The sequence below is a fragment of the Sorex araneus genome, chromosome 5 (assembly GCF_027595985.1).
Source record: "Sorex araneus isolate mSorAra2 chromosome 5, mSorAra2.pri, whole genome shotgun sequence".
NCBI lineage: Eukaryota > Metazoa > Chordata > Mammalia > Eulipotyphla > Soricidae > Sorex > Sorex araneus.
Genome location: NC_073306.1, coordinates 9,989,841 through 10,010,592, shown reverse-complemented (window position 1 = coordinate 10,010,592; position 20,752 = coordinate 9,989,841). Strand labels below are relative to the sequence as shown.

The window sequence follows — 20,752 nt, the reverse complement described above, 5'->3', positions numbered from 1 at the left end:
CAAGGATCTGCTGGCTGCTTGGCAGGAACTTTGCTTTCCATTCGTCTGAGTATTTACCCAGTATCTGCACTGGCTCTGCCACTGGTGCTACAAAGCTCTGCAGTGTGCGGGCCAGACCTGCACAGCGTCGCTCCTTTCCTCTGACTCACCAGTAAGGGACAGGAGGTTCATTTCCGTCTTAGAGCATACTCATATCCATGTCTCTTGCCTAAAGGTTGCAGGAGGGCTCTAAAATGGACACAAAGAAGTTGCTGGAGTGATAGTACAGTGGATAAGGTGCTTGCTTTGCGTGCAGCTGATCCAGGTTTGATCCCTGGCATCCCATATTGTCCCCTGAGCACTTCCAGGAGTGATTCTTGAATGCTGAGACAGAAACAACCCCTGAGCATTGCTGGGTGTGTCCCCCAGTGAAAGCAAAAATAAAATAAAATAAAACAGGAACAAGGAAGTCTTGACTGTGGATTAAGAATCTGAAATGTCCCAGCTCTTCATTGATTTCAAGCCATTATAATTTTTTCTTTAAAAAGGGAGGAAAGATAGTACAGGAGGTAAGATTTTACCTTGCATCCTACTTATCCAGGTTCAGATGGAATCTCTCACACCACTTACGGTGTCTCAAGCATCACCAGATGTGGCCAAACCTCTCCCTTAGATCAATAAAAACTTTTAAAGGGAGGCCAAAGGGACACTCTTGGAGGTAACGCTCTTGCCTTGCATGTGGCTGTGGTGGCTGTGATGTTGGTATAAATGTCCAGTATGTCTTCTAAGCACCATTAGGTATAACTCCTGAGCATAGAGCCAGGAATGGCTCCTGAGCACTGCTGGGTATGGCCCAACCTCCAGAAGAAAACAAAAACCAACCAAACGAACAAACACTAAAGAGATAGTACAGGGGTTACGGCGGTACCTGCCTTGCACATGGCCAATCCTGGTTCAATCTTTGTGCCACATACAATCCACCAGCACCACCAACTCCTAGCACAGAGCCAAGAGTTGCCCCCTAAGCACCACTGGGTATGGCTCCAGAAACACCCCTCCCCCTCCCTCTCTCCAGCAAAAGAAAATTAATTTGTGACTAACCAGAAAAAGAGCAGGTAGCGGAGCAAGATTCTGACATCCGTTGGTATCTCTCTCCTGTGGCAACTCCAGGAGCACTTGTGCACTTGTTCTGGGTGATGATCCCGGGTGAATGTCACGGTAATAGTTGGTGGAGCTCTGACAAGTCCTCCTCCTTTTCCATGTTCCTGCTGCTCCATCAATGACTGTTTTCCTTTTGCCAAGTCTGAGTGAAAACGGGATCCCTTTTCCTCCTGGGAGGAGAAATGTGATAGCGCCTCCTACAGGCGCTGTGCAGAATCTGCCTATTCCGAAGGCTTTGAGCCAGTTCCCCGCCATCTTGGGGAATATCAGCTTGCTTCCTATGAACACACATGGTTACGTAGGAGATGCCATGATGGTAAAGCCCAGGCAGCTTGGATGCAGTTGGACCTTTATTATAATTATTATTGTTATTGTTTTTAACCTTATCATTATCGTTATTATTACGATTATATGCTGGGAATGAGGAAAGGAAGGTTTTGTGACTTCAAGGACAGCCTCCTTGGAAGAAGACTCTCCTAAGAGAAAACGAAGGGAGTTAGACTAGTGAGTGAGATTGGATTTTGCAGATAGACTGGTGAGTGAGAGTTTCCTATTGAAATGGATGTTGCAAACTGGAGGAAGAAGGGAGAAGAGGGGTCCTGGAGCCATAACACAGCGAGTGGGGATGTTTGCCTTGCACGCAGCGGACCTGAAATCGATTCCCAGCGTCCCAAAGGGTCTCCTGAGCACCGCCAGGAGTAATTCACAAGTGCAGAACCAGGAGTAATCCCTGAGCATTGCCGGGTGTGACCCAAAAAGAAAAACAAAAAAAAAAAAAAAAGAAGAAGAAGAGAGAGAAGGGAAGGGCAAGTCTGGCTTGGAGGGAGTTTTGCTAATCAGCCCTCTGTTCTTGTCTGCAAATTTCTGATGAGGGTGAAAAAAAAAAAGGAGATTGTCATTCACCTCCAGTGGTTTTTGTGGCTTTTCAAGTATGACATACAGGATATTGAATTTTAACCGGCTTATTGGGGTGGGAGGAAAACAAATGCCTGTTCTTTGAAATGTGCATCTGTGACCAAAGGGTTCTAGTCACTTGAGATCTCTCTTGGGTGCATTCCCTGATCACTTGATTACTGATCTTAAGCAGGAGTGCCCCAAACATGGTGTTGTTTGTGTAATAACAACAACTAGGGCTTCCCCATTGTGTCTTAGGCAGGTATGAAGAGTTGTATTCAAAATCTGGTGGCAACCGTCTTTTCTTTCTAAAATAATACTCCAAGAGTTTTCATTTTCTTAGCACCTATGGTTTGCCTGCAGGCCAGAAAGCTTGGTTGAGTTGAGGGACCATGAGCCCTTCAAACTCAGTCAAGAAGGCACTTGCCTGAGGTCTGAAATGACATCATTAATTCACCTAGCATTCATTCCATGAACGCAGGGCTCTGAGGTCGGTGACCTCAAGTGATTATTTAGACCGACTTTTCAGTAGAGAATGATGCTGCAAACCTATAGCAGAGTTTTATTCTCAGGCAACAACAACCACAGCAAAAAAAAAAAAAAAGTAATTCTGCAAACGAGGTTGGTGATATGGACCCCTGAGAAATCTTTGCAGGAAGTTGAGCTTCCTCCAGACCCAGCTTTCAATTCCCGTGCAAATCCGCAGCCTTCGCATCTGGCTCCACCTGAAAGTCCGGTTCAGAATTTCCCTGTGATCCTGGCAGCTGCAGGAGCGAAGTTTTAGCTTTGTTTAGTAGAACAAGAGCGGCTGACAACCAAGCCAATAAACGTGTGCGCGTAAAAACTCTTAGACAGTTTCTCTTAGGCTGAAGTCTTATCCCGAAACCCTCAAGGAGCGAGGCGAGGGCCAGAGAGGGCTGCCTTTCACCTCTGTTCGGGTCAGTGCTGGCTGAATGCAAAGTGACTCCAACATTTCCAACCTTTCCCGGGAATGACCAAGCCTTCCAAGGAACTGTTTTCCCACCAACACACACACACACACACACACACACACACACACACACACATACACACACACACTGTTCCTCATCACATACACTGTCCCCCAGCACACACACTGTCCCCTATCACACACACACACACACACACTCACAATCTCCCAACACACACATACACACACACACACACACACCCCAAAATTCTCGACTGTGTTCCATTTAGGAGAAACACAAACCCAAGAAAAGGCTTGCTTCATTTCTCCTCGAGCCGGCAAACACTCAGAAATGACATCACGCACCCCAAAGAGCCCCCGGGATGACTAAGGCGGTGGGGTGAGCCTTGAGAAAGCGCCTGCCTTCTTGCCCTGGGTTTTGGGGACCCACGTATGCAGATGAGCTGCAAAGCGCCCGCTTCCCCCGCCCGCCCGCCTCCTTCCTCCGAGGAAGTTTCTTGGTAGATCGCAGACACCTCATCCCGGCGGGAGGGGTGAAAAGTTGGCACGAGCCGCCGCAGGCCGAGCACCGCGGTGATTTGCTGTCCCGCCGAGACCACTTGGAAGGAAGGAGCCGGCGCGCAAATAATGAAGGAGCTCGGGGCCACCTTCAGTAGCGCCGCGATCACCCTCGGCGGCGGCAGCGGCGGCAGCGGGGACCCGGCTATGGACAGCTTGCCACCGCCGCTGCAGCCTAACTACATGTCTGTGCGCTTGTTTGCAGAAGAGTCCTACCAAAAGTTAGCCATGGAGACGCTGGAGGAGCTGGACTGGTGCTTGGACCAGCTGGAGACCATTCAGACCTACCGCTCCGTCAGCGAGATGGCTTCGAACAAGGTAAGAAAAACGACTTTTTCTGGTTTTTTTTTTTGGTCCCCCTGGAGGTTGCTCCAGGACCACCACCAACCAGCCCAGGCTGGGGGGGGGAAGCCGGACCTGGAGAATAAGAAGCTTGTTGATCCGCTTGCTCGGAGAGGCTGGTGGCAAGTGCCACACTTGACTTGGGTCTGGATGCTGCGTCCCAAGTGTCAAGTCTCAGCTCCGCTCTTGCCTTCACCCCCTGCTCCCCGACTTCTTCCTTACTCAAGTCCTCTGGAATAGCGTTTATGAGGGAGAGATAACCCATGAAGTAGAAACTCACGAGAGAGATGAAAACACCTTTCGAAATCGATGGTGGTAAATGTGAAATTTGAGTGAATCCCTTTGGTGAAACGTATAAGGCTGATGACTTAGGGGGGCGATGTTAGCTGGATTCGGTGGATGGCTCTGCTTAATTGGGCGACGATATAAACTCTATGCCTCAATGGAGTGAAGGGTTGGCTCTTAAGTTCTACCAATTCTAAATTCTTCTTGGAAGGACATCATGAATTTGAGGACATTCCTTTGTGGTAGTCTGTGTGATTAAAATGACATGTGCTTTGCCTTCCAAAAAGATAAAAGTTTTTGTGGAAGTTTGCTGGTTTTCCAAGAAGGATCATTTGAAACTAAGTTCTACCCATATTGTAAAAAAAAAAATGGTTTTATTTACATCCGCAGACAAAACTTAGGGTTGAAGAGCTTTAATTATCTATCATTATATCAATTTGTTTAATTAACACCTGGATTTAGAGTGCTAATTTATGTAGGGAGAGTTGTTGCCTTTTGTTTGTGTCTTTTTCCTTTTTCTTTTGAGAATGCTCATATAGAGAAAGATGGATTTTTTTTTTACTCACATACCCAATTTTACCCCATATCCATAAATCTGTGTGTGTGTGTGTGTGTGTGTGTGTGTGTGAACTCTGAAGTCGCATAAGTAAACATTTTCAGAACTCCCTATCATTTCACTTGCGGGTATTGTCTTACCGCCATGGAGCTGAGCTGGGAAGAAATTTTAGCTCCACACCTACCCTTTCCAGTTTTGGGGTTCACTGGAGAATATGTTCCTCTTCCCTCATTCCTGGGGCCCAGCATATCCATTTCCTCTGAAGGTCTGCTGGCTCCAGCTCCAAGGATCTGAGCAAAGGAAGCGATGGTTCCTAAGGAGATCCTAGAGGAAGGGAACAGAGTACTCTTACTTTTTGCTTATTTATGAATAAAAGGACATAAATTCATCCTTTTCTAGGATGTCCGGTCAGACCCAAGTTGGAAATGACAAGAAAAGTCAATTTTTTTGAGTCTATGCTGGCTTTTTCTCTGAAGTTTGCTGTTAAAGACCAAATTCAGGGTTTTTCCAGACTGTTGTAAATCTCAACCAACTGCTTCCCCAAGGAGACGGACTTTGCGTCACTTCTCTAAACCACACCGGACTCCGATAGGAGCATTTTCACATACGCTTCCCCTCCTTTGGGGGTATGAAGAGCTCACCAGCAATGTGTAGGTAAGCGTGAAGGAGGAGGCTCGTCCCTGGAGAGCCCCAGCTAGACTTTCTCTTGGAGTCCGTAACCTAAACGTAGGCCGTTAACTCCAGGGTGAGAGAGAGAAGATTCATTGAGAAACTAAGAGCCATTCATTTTCCTTCTGAGTGTTGCTAACTTGCTGGGTGTGCGTAATTTTCATTTTGAGTATGCACGTTCCCCAGGCTGGTCTCAGGAGTGCCGAAATGAGATGTCCGTCTTGCAGTTGTTTTAACAAATGATGCCCTGGTCCTTGGAGTCATGAATCAGGCTCAGAGATGAGGGAATGTGGAAGTCCTGGTGAGAATTCTAACCACTTGGGGCTTCCGTTTTACTTTACGGTGCTGTGTGCAGGAAGCAATGAAAGTTGAATGGGCTAACCTTGAAGAAAGGGCTACACTAGAGGGCTGAGGCCAGTTACTTAAGTCCAGGGAAAGACAGTCAATGCTTTTCTAGATCGATCAGGAAGGAGATGATTTTATTTATTCTGTGAGTGAGAGTGTAAGCACTCACTGGCCCTTTGTTAAACTCTTTTTTTTCCTGCTTAGCTACTTTGTGTTTAGGGTTTGGTTTGGTATGGTATAGTATGGTATGGTTTGGTTTGGGAAGGTCACACCCGTTTGTGCTGAGGGCTTACGCCTGCCTCTGTGATCAGGGATCGTGAGTAGCTCAGGGACCAGATGCAGTGCCAGGGATCAAATCTGGCTCAGCCGTGTGCAATACAAGCACCCTACCTGTGGTACCATTACGTGGCCCTCTAGCTACTTTGCTCTAATCACTCTTGCCCCCAGTCTTGGTTCTTCTGTTAGTTGTTACCTCAGCTAAAACTTAAATCCTGACGCAGATGATGTACTGAGAATGTTCTTGTGACCAACCTCCCCGAACCCTTACCCTAATCCCCAAAAAATCAAAGAAGAAAAAAGGATCTGGGTGTTATTAGTGAGTTTGCCAGAGCTGGGCTCTTACTACACTCTATTGTCAATGTTGTTGAAATTATTGGAATATTCCATCCAACTGTTTAAAAATAAGATCACCGTCACCGCGGTCAGGGTTTACGATGGAGTCCTATTCGTTTCTAGCTTTTCCTCCCTGAACAAAGAAACTGTGACAACACCCACTCGGTTTAGGAGTGAGCATGGATGTTCCCTACAGGAGTGGGCGAAAAGTGTGAGTTTGGAGATAAAAGATGGCGGTTCAAATCCTGTTTCATCCTTTTATTCTTCTCTTGATTTTGGCCAACTTACCTGCCAACTCTGAGACTCAACATTGTCATTTTTAAAAGAGGGATAAAAAGTGTTGTGGGGGGGGTAGGGGGGACTGGAGGGATAGCACAGCGGGTAGGGTGTTTGCCTTACACGTGGCCGACCCGGGTTCGATTCCTAGCATCCCATATGGTCCCCTGAGCACCACCAGGAGTAATACCTGAGTGCTGAGCCAAGAGTAACCCCCTTGCATTGCCGGGTGTGACCCAAAAAGCAAATAAATAAATAAATAAATAAGTGTTGCTATGAAGGTGAAATAATATCAGGCATGTAAGCCATTCAAGCAGGACCCCTAAGGTGTAGTAAAAACTCAATAAACCAACAATCAAGAACCAGAAATACCATCCATGCTCTTAGCAAAAAAAATCATGTATTCCCAGAGCTAATTAGTTAAGTGACTGATAAGTTTTATTTTCAATGTTCGGCTTCTAAACTTAAGCAGTGATGAGAAACAGTGTTTGGGTGGGGGGTGTTTGGGGGGGGACCAGGGAAGTGGCAGTGGTGGTGACTGTTCTACTCTACTACTCTACAACTGAATGGGAGAGAACTGTATTTAGTGAAGGGGAAAAAAACAAGCCTCTTTTCATATTTATATCTGCTGGGACATTTGCTATTATTTGTTTTTACTTGAACCCTTTAATATTTTGAAGAGAACTGAGTGACTCCACACTTGTTCACCGGCTTTCCCAGCTGTGCTTTTAGAGTCTGGAGAGATAGAGCAAGACATTCTTGCTTGATTATTTAAACACTGTCTTCTTCTGGGCCCAAATTTCCCTGATCCCTTTAGGCTGGCCACAGGCCAAATGGAAATCCAGAATTATGGAAAAAGATGCTCAGCAGGTGGGTTAGCATTATACATTCTTTTCCACCATGAATTACCACCAGGCAGAATATGCTGACAGGGAGTGCCCAGAGGCCAGGGTTTTGGTACAGATAAACTTGAAAAACTCTTAGGCGACCCCTGTGGGTCTATTGTCAGGGTTTGCTTTAAGGACAGACCCCCTCCGGAGATGCCTTCCTTCCTCCTTGGGTTTCAGCTTTTACCACCTCCTGAATTAGAAGACTCTCGTCTTGCACTTCAGCGACAGGCCTCAGAGCAGGAGTTGCCCCAGCGGCAAAAACAGTCAGATGTTTTGAAAACAGGATGCTTTGGCTCTGCATTATAAAAAAGAGGAACGGAAAGAGAAACAGTCTAGAAAGGAAGAAAGCAAACGGCCTCAGCAGGATCCCCAGCCCAACCCGGGCATAAACACTGACCTATCTTCCTGACCTTCCCTGTGGCTCAGTTCCTGACCTCCTGTCACCAAAGCCCACCTACGTCATTGCAGGAGGATAGGAGGACCGGCGCAGCTGCAGAGAGGGTGACTAGAATTTCCTGTCTCCTTCCTGACAGACAGTCAGAAAAGCAGAGCGTTGCAACAACAGCAACAACAGCTTCTGAAAAAAAAAAAAAAAAGGTGGGGGACCACATAGAAAATCATGGGGAGGTGACTCTTAGGGCTGAAGAGAAGAAGAGAGGTTTCACTGAGAAATAGAGCCTCTGGCTAATGAGAAAATGACAAAGGGGCATGTTCAAGTCCTGTGGCCACTGTCCTGATTTCACTAACACCTTCCACTCCCCTTTCCCTACTCGGCTAGCTTTGAGCCTAACACAGGGGTCTCCTCTGTGTCATATGCTGCTCTGGACCCTACAGGGAAAAGTGGACATAGCCTGGCTTAGAGAGAGCCTGCATGCAATTTTTCTTTTCTCTCCAGTGAAGCATCGGAACCTACCCTAAAGGCCAGTGTGGAAGAAATCACTGAGACGGGAGTGAGAGTTTGACGGTGCAGGTTCCCTGTAGGCAGCGCAAGGGACCATACTTGGGGAAGTGAAATGCCTCCCGCTGTGCGAGTTGATATTTCTGGTCCTCCAGGTGCACCCTGCTGGTGCATGCACAGAGAAGTCGGCGCTCCTAGGTGGGAGGGCGCAGATTCATCCACTTCTACCAAGCCCCCAGGACCCCAGCACTGTGGTTACTGGGGCTTCATGAGAAGCAGGTTACCCTCACGTTGGGTGATGTCTTGTTTTCTGAGTGAATAATCAGTAAGCCTGGGAATTGTTGACTCAGCCACACTAGATGGAAATAGATCTTACTGTCAACGGATTCATCTCTCTGCTCTGTTAGGAAGAAGATAAGCAGATGACCAGGAAAGGAAATTTTGCCCCAAATGATTCAGTAGGCTTGAAGTAGTTTCACCCTCTGGGTCAAAAGGATCCTTTACTCGGCCCCGATGTTTGGAGAGAAGCCTAGTCTAGTCTTCCCCTCTGCTCAGAAGACAACGCGCCTACAAGGCAACTGAACCACCTCATCCAAACCACACTGCTTCCACCGCATCCTCACATTCCATGTGGAGCTTTGAACCCCACTTCCGGGCGTGGAGATAGCTTTGCTCTGGATGTGCTGCAGGAGTGCACACACCAGATCTCTTGCTGTGGCAAGAGTTTGGGCTTGGAGAGTGGCACCCACAAGTGACATCCCTGGAATGCTAGGAAAAGTTGGGCAAAGCACTGTCCAGCATCCAGATGTCCCCTGCATGGCCAAATTCCAGGAGCTCAACTAAAAAGAAGTGTCTGGTACGGTAGTATTGAAGGGTGCAAACTATATCTTTATATATTTTGACTTAGGACATTTTGCCCTACACACTTAGAAGTGATACGCAATTAGGGCAGAATAGAATGGAAATTTGTTCTGACTGTCAGATGAGGAAAGGGCTCACGTATTTTTTGATCCAACTTTTCTCTCGATGGTGCTCCAAAATATAAAGAACTGGACAGAGGCAGCAAAGTGCAAAGAGCTGAGGAATAGTTGGCTGTAAGTTTAAGTTCTTGTTATTGCTCTATTCAGGTGCATTAAATTAGAGCCTTTTGAGTCTTTGTTTTGTGTCTGCATAACAAAATAGTTGTGAAACACTGGCATGATCATCACTTCTTGTGTTTGTTGATGAAACAAAATTACCAACAGACTACAGGTGTTTCCTAGGATTATAGTTTCTACTAAGCTTCTTACCTACATGGTCATTTATCCATACTATCATTATTTCTGTATTACACATGTGTAAAGTGGGACTTGGAGAGTTGAAATAAGTTGCCTAAAAGTTAAGAAGAGAGCCAGGATTTATGTCCAGGGCCATCTGACTCACCAATAACCTCACTGGGGCAGATAATAATAGAAATGCTTTAAATATATTTAAAATCTTATAATGGAATTGGTATGGTGGTTTCTGGGAGGTCTTATTCTAACCCGAGTCATCATTGATTAGGGCTAATCTGCAATTACCATGTCCTGGACTTTCAAAACCCTTAAATCCATCATCCCATCTGGAAAACAGTGTCCACTCATACAGAAGATGGGAAATAATAAGCATAGTTAGAAAACACTTATAAAGATGTAAATAACAATATGAACCAAATCCACTGTCTATGGCAAGTCTGCGTATTTCAAGATCTACTTGTTTCTCAGAATTTCCAAAAATGACCTAAGATAAAAGTTGACAGGTATTAAAGGGACTTTAACCTATGCCCAAATTTCCCTCCCACTCAGCCTTAAAAGTAAACAAGAGGGCTGAAACAAGTAGGGTGTTTGCCTTACACGTGGCCAACCTAGGTTCGATCTCCGTTTCCCATATGGTCTCCTAGCACTGCCAGGAGTCATGCCTGTGTGCAAAGCCAGAAATAACCCCTGAGCATTGCCAGGTGTGGCCCCCAAACAAACAAACAAAAATAATAAACAATAATAAGAATAAATAAAGTGTTCATTGTACACTTAAGATGTACACTTACAGTGTACACTGTATCCAGAATATTCTTTAAAATTATAATATCATCATAGAACATGCATTTGGCTTATAGTTTTCATACTTCTTTCTTTCTTGTCTTTTTGTTTTCCTCTTTAGAATACACCTCAGCCTCTAAGGCTCCCCAAATCGGTGCCATTGTTTTCTATGCAAGAAAAGCCAAGGGTGGAGCTTACTCTTGTGCCAGTCTTCCAAAACAGTTTGCTTTTCCATGAAAGTGTGCCCAGCAAGAGGAGAGAGAGCTCGACTCTCTTGCAGCCCAGACTGAGCAAGCCCAGCACTGCCAGGGCACCCTAGTGCCACCATCAGTCTAGACCTCTCCCTTTCTTAAAGGCACAGTGCCCGCTGCAGAGGTGCATCCCTGCACATCCCTCCCCTTGAACATTTTTCAGCCTGCCAGCCCCTCTCTTGCCTTGCCCACTCGTACGTGATGTTTCCCTCAACTGGTGCCAAACTGTTTAGTCTCATGGATCTTTTACTGTAATTTCCTTTGTTTGATTTACTTTAAAGTAGCCAAGTGTTTCCACAAAGAAAGGACTGTTAAGTTATTTAGAAATGAGAAGGACAGTAAAACTCCTGTCTCTTTTGTTTCTGTTTGGGGAAGTGCCTGAATCCTCTTTTTCTCCTGAAAAAGTGACTGATCATCCTGTGCTCTTTATGGAGGGGAGTTTGAAAGCTATAAATCATGCAGCTTTACTCATCAGTCACAATGTATTTCCTTCTTGCAAGTTTGAAGCATATCACATTTTTTTGTTGTTTGTTTTGGGGCCGCACCCAGTAATGTTCAGGGGTTACTCCTGGGTTACTCCTAGCTCAGATTCAGGAATCACTCCTTACCATGCTCAGGGAGCATATGGGATGCCAGGAATCGAACCTGGGTTTGCCAAGTGCACGGGAAATGCCTTACCCACTGTAGTATCACTCTGGCCCCCTTTAGGTATATCTCTTTCGAAAGAAAAAATCTTTAGAGATTGAAGTTGAGCAAATTGATTGAAAATAAAATGCATTGTCATAGTTTAATTTATCGCTTTTATTTACATTGTTAGCTAATCAAGAGATAGTCACCTTAAAATTAGCATCACAAAACTTGTTTGCCTTGCAGGCCTGCGGCAGACCTGGGTTCGATTCCCAGCATCCCATATGGTCCCCTGAGCACCGCCAGGAGTAATTCCTGGAGCACTACCAGGAGTAATTCCTGAGTGGAGAGCCAGGAGTAACCCCTGTGTGTCGCCAGGTGTGACCTCCCCCTCAAAAAAAAAAAAAAAACCCAATAAAACAAAAACAAAAACTTTAGTGGCCAAGTTTCCTTTACTCCTAGATAACAGCCTAATCAGAAATCAGGTAATGTTGAGTTATAGGTCCAGGGAGAGGAGAGCAAAATTAAACTAATTTTTAAAATTTGATTTTAGGACATCTGAAAATATCAATTTTAAGTAACTTTTAAGAAAAAACACAGGAAGAAGAGATGTTATTGATAGAATACCTTTCCAAGGCATCCATGCAGTCTCTGTGCTGAAGTTGATCACACAAAGCAAGGGAGAGCGTTCATTTGGCACCTCTGTTGTATCTTTGGTCAGTGTGGAAGAAATTAAGTTGATCAAACCCTCGAAGAACAAAGCATTTTTTTTCTAGTTGCATGCTTGTTTAGTTGAATTAAACAAAATCCTAGGGTTTTTGGTTTTTTTTTTTTAAGTATTTTGGTGGGTTTAATTGATTTGATTTTGTTTTATTTGACTTTTCGGCTTTTGGGGTCACACCAGGCAATGCTCAGGGCTTACTTCTGGTTCTGCAATCAGAAATTACTCTTGGTGGTGTTCAGGGGACCATATGCGATGCTGGGGATTGAACCTGGCTCAAACACGTGCAAGGCAAACATGCTACCCACTGTACTATCACTCCAGCCCCAATCCTAGGGTTTTTAAGCCCCAACGATAGAAGGTTTTGATTTTTAATTTTGTGGGTTTTTGAAGGGTAAAAGTGGTGTTGGGCCATATTATGAGGCCCTCAGGGGACAACTCAGGGGTTATTCCTGATCTTTGTATTCAGTGGTTATTCCTGGGATCTGAACCCTACTGACTTCTTGCAAGGCGAGCACATTGCATCCTATATAGCCTCCTTTATTGCGTCCCAGGCCCCAAAGGTAGTCTTAACTATGGCCTATTTAAAGACTTCCTTTAATAGACTAGGATTAGAATATTAGAAGATTAAATAGCCAACATATTCTACAGATCTTTTAGTTACATAATGATTCTCAATGAAAATTAATTTTATGATAGAATGACGTTCTCAAAGTCATAAAGTTAAATGATGGAAAAGTATAGAACTAAAGTATAGATCTGATGATAAATCTAATTTGCTGATCATCTTGAGCAAAAACATGGAGCTAGTGGAAGATAAGGAATATTCCCTTTTAGTTCTGTTAATTTTTTTTTTTTTTTGCTTTTTTGGGTCACACCCAGAGAGGCTCAGGGGTTACTCCTGGCTTTGCACTCAGGAACCACTCCTGGCAGTGCTTGGGGGACCATATGGGATGCCGGGAATCGAACCCAGGTCGGCCGCGTGCAAGGCAAACGCCCTACCTGCTGTGCTCCGGGCCCAGTTGTGTTAATTTTTAACCTCATTGTCCTCATTATTTTTCTTGAAGTTTTCTTGTGTTCATCATGTTAAGTAAGAAAACTTACTTAGCATTTCTGAAGATTTTGTGTTCAAAGTCAGGCAGAAAATTAAGTAAGCTACTATAAATCTTCTTGGCATTTTTTCTTTCCTTTAGTTTTTTAATTTTAATTTTCAAATGTATATGCATATAGATATATATAATCTCATGTTACACAAGCAGCTAGGATTATCAGTTTCATTCCTTACACAAATCAAATAATACTCCATAGATAATTTATTTCCAGCTTTTCCATTCAACAAGATATGCTGCTTATTTGATTGATTCCTATTATATGTATTAATGGCGGCATGAGATACTGTTGAGAAAATATGCAATGAGAAACTTACCCAATCTGTAATTCATGTGTTTAAGTTTCTCATCATTATAACTTTGTCCTATCTCTGATTCATGTTTTAAGTAGGTTAAATGGATTAATGGATTAAAGAACATGAACTTTTTTAGGACTCTTGATACTTGCTAGCTTTCCCACTAAATCCAATGAGAAACTTTTAGTAAAAGTCCTATGATTCATAGGACTCCCCCAATTTCTCGCTATTCTTCCTTTGCAGTCTCTTAACATGATGATAAATTGGAGAGCTTTACTAGTTTGTAAAAATAAAAAAACTAAAACCAGTCAACGCTTACATTCTCCCTGCAACTTCTCAGCTATTAGCCTGGGAAGTTGAATTGCAAAGAGTGATGGCTGGTTGGACCCTCTCCCTATTCCCAAGAGTGTTTCTGCTCAGTGACCCAGATTATGCAAAGCTCAAAAATCAAATAGGATTTCTGAATTCTTGGTTATATATCATTGACATTTTAACGCTATTCAGTTCCACATTTGTGGCAGCCCAAGATTTAGAAACAAATTTAGAAATCAATGCAATTAAGATCCTTTAGACACTTTAAATTAAATAAACTATGTGTATAGCATTTATACTCTTTATTGTTTGGGTAGCTTAAAGATGAATTTGGGTACTTGTAAATGTAGTTAAGTAGATATTAAAAATACTTTGTCCTAAAATATTGATGAATTGTTGACTATTAATATTACTCAACATGAAGATATGCAGGAAGAAATAAAGGGGAAATTATTCAGGGAAATTTGACCATTTTGGCTACAGTGTTTAAGAAAAATTATTCTATGCCTTAAGTACTCTCTTAATTTCAGCTCTTTTGGTAAAAAAAAATGCTCTCTAAATTTTAGCTTTTTTAGTAAACCCATTTCTAAACATTTCTTATATTTTTAAGTGGACAAAATAAGAGAAAATTTCTTAGTCAAGCAATGTAGGTAATGACACAATTAAAATGAAGGGAGGAAGCTCAGCTATTAAAATAAGGACTAGGGACTGGTGCAATAGCACAGCGGGTAGGGCATTTGCCTTGCATGTGGCCGACCTGGGTTCGATTCCCAACATCCCATTTGGTCCCCTGAGCACTGCCAGGAGTAATTCCTGAGTGCAGAGCCAGGAGTAACTCTTGTGCATTGCTGGGTTTGACCCAAAAGCCAAAAAAAAAAAAAAGGAATAAGAAACCACAATTAAAAAATTTTTAAAAAATGGGGGACCAAAGAGATGATACAGCAGGGAAGGCAGTTGCCTTGCACAAGACACAAGACATCTCTGGCACTGACGATGGCCCCACTAGGAGTGATCCCTGAGGGAAGAACCAGGATTAAAACCTGAGTACTGCCCTGGAAATGTCCCCAAAACAAAAACAAAAGAGCTGAAATATGAAAAGGAGATTCCACCAGAGGAGAAACTCATTTAATAGCTAGGTTACTCATTGAGAATAGATAAAATAGTTGAAAATAGTGGATGGCAGTTTTAGTAGGTCTTGCTGGTTAAAACATCAGTCTTCCAAATTTTCAACCCTTGATATTTGATTTATAGAAACTGTGGCTTTAGAGTATAAAAGTTTATATAAGAAACTATAAATGAAAAAATATTTTATAAATATCAAAATATATTAATTTTATATCCAATATAAGAAATCTATTATAACTTGGGAATGAAGCCTATATGCCTAGAAAACTTCTCCTTGGCTCAAACATCATCACATAATCTTTAATGAACCTATTTCTACTATCTTGTACTTGTTGCTTTCTGTTTTTCAAAACCTGTCTTAGCTACATTATCTTTGATAAGATTTTCACAGCCCATCCGCATACATTAATTTATGTCACAGCCAACATTTTCATTATTTATGCTTTTATTTATACTTCCTTCATACTACAAACTCTTGGGCACTCAAATTCTCTTTTAAATTTCTGATACTTCACATTGACTGATCCAGTAGGGTTCAAAATACCAACTGGGCAAGTCAAGTTCAAAATATTAAGGAGAGAAGTGGAGAGCAAATGAACATTTTGTCTGTTGGCAGTAGTTCAGTTGGGGGGTATTTTATTTTTTAAAAAGCTCTTTACTATTCTCCTTGATTTGGTCATGTAAGAAATGCATTGACATGGGAACTTTTGATATATTATTCTGCTTTTGGCCAATGCTTGGATCGGTCAGTGTTTGGATAAGATTTTATCAATGTGCACAATATAATGTTAAAAGAGAAATATTATGTGAGCAGTTTCCAAAAACTTTAACTCTCACAGCATGCCTAGACTAAAGAGTCAAGTAAGGGGGTCAGGGGGAGAAGAGTGAAATCAATTCTTCTTGCTCTTCCTATCCCACACATAGCCTAGAAGTTTCCATTTCCCCAGCCAGATGCTACCCATGTATAGGTTGATGGGCAAAATGACTTCTCTGACCCAGTCCCTGTCCATTGTGATGGCTGTGTGACTGCTGACTCCATCCTGGAATGGAGTCAGAATGGTTTATAAACATCTGCATTTATTCATACAATGCATATGTTTCTCTTGGCTAGTTCCAGCACATAATTTGTGTTCTTGACAGGATGAGTCTCCACTGAATTTTCCCTGCTGAATTTTAGCACACTCTGGATTGAGTTGCACACAGTTGATTTGCATCTGCCTTAAACATTACAGGAGAACTTGCCTGATAGGATCTCATCGAGATTTACCAGCATTATCTTTGAAGACATTTAAAAATCAGTGTCACATGAATTCAGAGAATTTCAATTTTGATTGCAGTAGTTAAAAACTCTGATGTTTCTTTGTTCGAAGTGTCACTATCTAATATTATGTCTGGCAGAGGAATATCTTGAGATGGAGAGAACTCATAAATTTCTTTTCACAGGAGACCTTTCAGGGCCCTTAATAAATGTTAAAATATGAGAACCTTGCCAAAATAAGCAAAGACCTGAATCCCTGGCAAAAATGGATATTCTTTGTGTGTGTGTTTGTGTGTGCATGTGTGTATGTGTGTGTGGGAGGGTAACTGGAGTAAGTTTCTTTTAAGTAAAATAAACATGTAGGGTTAAAATGAGAAAAATATGAGATGCTCATAAAATAAAATAATAAATGAAAAGGAGGCACTAGAAAGACTTTGAGAGTTTGACTTATTTCTTTCTTTATTTTTTTTTTTTGGTTTGCTGCTTTTCAAGTTTTGCCACATCATCTTAAGACTCTATTTCTTAGAACTCTGGTGTTGCCTAAGAAAACAAATTTGTGGAGCAATCTAGGGATGCAAACGTCCGTTTCTTCACCTGACGTTAATTTGCTCTCAAGATTTCCTACAGTATATGAGAGGCATTTTAAAAGGGCCTCTTTTACGTTTTTAGCTGTTTATGATTTTTATGTTGCCGGATCCATGGCAGCTTGGTAACGAAGAGCCCTTTCTACCTAATACATAATTCTTTTCCATGTTATCTCAGTCTATGGTATGCATCGTGAGAAAAGCATATTTTTATTTTCAGTACAAAAGCAAGATGCAAGAGAGACAACTCCAAAGCCCTTTTGCTACTAAATGATGATGCTTATGAAATTTCAATCTCTTTGTTCCATGGCCAAATGGTTAAAAAAATTAAAAATTAATAAGAAACACACAGGCTAGTTTGTTATACTTGTATTATACTCTTATATTGTATGCTAGCAAAATTAGTATAATCACAGAACTTTAAAACCAGAGGCCAGCCAAGACTTCTTATTTTTCAGACTTGAGTTTGATGTTATCTCTTGGGAGAGATCATCTCTAATTATTATTCTAACCCAATGGCTTACTTGGTTTGCAATTTTATATTACAATATAAGACTTTGGGATTTTTTTTATAGTAGAACTTAGATTATCTTCTCCATTATTTTATCAAGTTGTCAAGGACCTATATTTACCTGTTTTACTCTTGTAGTTCCAACATTTATTCTAGACACACATATGGTACGCATTCAGATAAATACCTATTGATCGATTAGATGAGGCTCAGAATTTAATCTCATTTTTCCAAGACCAACTATCTTCTTAGTGATAAATCCCTTAGAATCCAGAGATTCTCTTTCTAGTTCCACTGCACTTTGCCACACTTAGGTATTCGCATGCCTGACTCCAGTGTTTCTAATTGTTAGGTTGGTTGAGAAGCAGCCACTGGCTCTCTGACTCTTTGAAGTATCTTCAGAAGCAGTGAAAGCTTACTCTGAAGCTTTCTTCCACATTTAGAAGAAACTAACAGGGGACCAATGCATTGTAGTTCACATGCTTTTTTTCCTCATGAGCAGAAGTAGAGTTACGTTTTTGTTGTGGTTTGCTTTGGATCTGGAGTATTTAGCTTACCTTTCTCTGGAAAAGTCCACGTCTTGGGATAAGAATCTATGCCCTTAAACTGGGGGCCTATTTATGAACACATGTTGGACCTAAAACTCAGCCCCTCTTCATGTCTGTTGTGTCTGGAACACAACAGTTTAGTCATTCTGCTATTGTTTGTTTATTTTTTTTTCATTCCAGACATGTTAGTGATACCTCTGTCATCTCTACTCAAGCCTCTTACTTATTTCATTCAGATGTGTTACTGGATTGACCTCAGCTCGGGAGATCTAAGCCAAATGTCTGCTGGGTACAGTTATCCTGATGCCAGGCCAATTGTGGCCACTCGTGGCTTTTAGCTAATGCAGGAAGAGTTTCAAAGTCTCTTGGTTTTAGGAAATGGGCTCTGTCGTGAAAGAGAGAGGCCACAGTTAGGCCTCTCCGGTCGATTCCTTTAGGGTGTGTTTTGACGAAAGTTCCTCTCGGGTTATGGTTTCATTTGACGAACTTTGTCTATCTTTCTGGCAATTCTGGTTTACAACTCCTCTGACTGCTGATTAATCTAAATGTCAACTCGTAAGCCAGAACTTCTGTGAGTAACTCTTGTGTCATGTAATTCATCTGACATAGTACTGCATCACACCTACAGTGGCAAATTGTGGGAATTCTGTGCTTAATTATACATGCTGCTGTCAATAACGAGAAGAAAAGCAGTGAGGTGCCAGAGAACCACCTGAAACCACTCCCAAGCAAATCCAAATGAAGAAAGGTACGACAAGGTCAGATTATTTTAAAATTCAGTGATACAATCCAGCTACATTTTGTGAAAAATCCTGTGGAAAAATCTGAGTCCTACAAAGGTCTCAGATACTTTGTCAGTCACTTTGCATAGATTATTTTCAATTTCAAACATAGAAACTCAGTCTCCAAGAGATTCACTGACTTATTGAGTTTCTGAGATCACATCACAGGATAGGATTTTTTTTCTAGTTTTAGTTGAAGATTTAGCTGACTCTAAATCACACTATTAGGACGTTGGGTTGGCTGTCTGAATCTTCTTTGTGATGTCAACTCTCATAGTAAAGTGAACCCATAACTAGGTGTTGTCTTCTTGCTGTCTGACCTATGCATCCTACTCTGAAATTACTTTTTTATAAGCCTCCAGGAACCCTACAAAGCTATCTAGCTTGGGTACATTGTTACAATAAGTTGCAAAGCATCCATCTCTTCTAAATTATAGTAGCTAATAACAGGAAAAGCAAAATGCAAAACAGGTATAACTATATTTTATGAGGTAAATTACTTAGTACTACTCTTATCATCCTTTATGAATTAAAGATATGTTTAAATGTCTAACCAGATTCATCTACACTTGAAATATATATTTTAGGATAGGAAAAGTACCTCAGGATAGAACCAAAGCACCAGGACGGATAACACGTATATTTTCGGGGAAGAAAGGATAGAAACTATAGGATTTTCTCTTATTTGATGAGTGTTAGAATGATCCTGGAAATTTTCAAACAAGGGAGGGGCTGTCCTAACTCTGGGACACTGTTAATCCAGAAACAGTAATTCCAACAGGAGTAGTATATATTTGTGTGTGTGTTTTATTTTTAAAACAACACTCTATTGACCACTAAATATTCTAGGCAATGGGGCAAAAAGAAAGGATTTTATAACATTGCCTTATCATATCTCAGAGCAATCCTGTCTGGGACTTATCCATACTTGAGAGATGGTACACTAATATCACATCTTGGGTTGTATATGAAAGTTGTTAGCTGAAATTAATGTAACTCAGAAAATACAATAAATACTATAATGTGTGTTTTGAAGAGTAGAAGTAAAATTTCAAAGAAGTTATGGTAGATTTGTATGGCTTCGGAATTACTAGAAACTGGGGCTGGAGCAATAGCACAAGCGGGTAGGGTGTTTGCCTTGCACGCGGCCGACCCGGGTTCGATCCCCAGCATCCCATATGGTCCTCTGAGCATCGCCAGGAGTGATTCCTGAGTGCATGAGCCAGGAGTAACCCCTGTGCATTGCCGGGTGTGACCCAAAAAGCAAAAAAAGAAACTACTAAGTAAATAAATGCAATAACCTCAGAGGTGTATTAAATGATCAGCCTAGTGACTAAATAATAAAAACAAAAGTAAACAAATAGGACTACTTCGAGTTTAAAAGGGCTCGCATAGCTAAAGAAACCTAGACTTAAGTAAGATAAGGACACTCTACTGATAGATAATAGTTAATATTTAGATATACAAAGGACTCGTGAAGCTCACCACAAACAAAACCCAACAAATCCAAAAAAATTTGCAGAAAGAGATGACCAGACACTTCCCCTAAACTGGATGGCTAGCATGAATATAAAAGCATTTGCAATGACTACAGTCAGGGAACTGCAAATCAAAACCACAACAAGATATCACACCACACCCATGAGGATGGGATATATCAAAGAATCTGGAAACAGCCAGTATTAGCAGAGCTGTGATGAAAAAGGAACCCTCATTTGTTAATGCCGGAAATGTCATCTGATTCAGTCCCTGTGGAAAGTAGAATAAAGATCTCTCAAAAATTTCTCAAAAGAACTCCCATATAATTCAATGATTCTACTTCTTACACTTCTCAAATCACAGGAAAAATATTAATTAGAAAAAAATATATATGTACATTTGTGTTCACTGCAACACTTAGTACAATGGCCAGGATATGGAAAACAATCCAAATGGCCAACAGCAGATGAATGGATAAAGGCCTTGTGATCTGTATACACAATGGAATAGTATGCAGCTGTAAGGAAAGATGTAATCAGTTTGCTCGAAGGTGATGGGATTAGAGGGTAGCATGTTAGGTAAAATAGGTCAGAGGGAAAAGGACAAATATTCACCTGTGAGACAAAACAAGGAAATAGACAGTACTGGACAATGATAAACCCTTAGCCTTGAATTACA

At 41.8% G+C, this 20,752-nt stretch overlaps 1 protein-coding gene across 4 annotated transcripts in view; it reads left to right on the top strand.

Annotated features, from left to right (window-relative positions):
- The window catches only part of PDE4B (phosphodiesterase 4B), a 655,118-nt gene that overhangs the window by 605,137 nt on the left and 29,229 nt on the right, over window positions 1–20,752 (top strand). For all 4 annotated transcript variants that reach the window (XM_055138087.1, XM_055138088.1, XM_004607091.3 and 1 more), the window contains one exon: window positions 3,750–3,862. In XM_055138087.1, coding sequence (XP_054994062.1) covers window positions 3,750–3,862 — 113 coding nt within the window. The remainder of the gene's footprint in view (window positions 1–3,749; window positions 3,863–20,752) is intronic.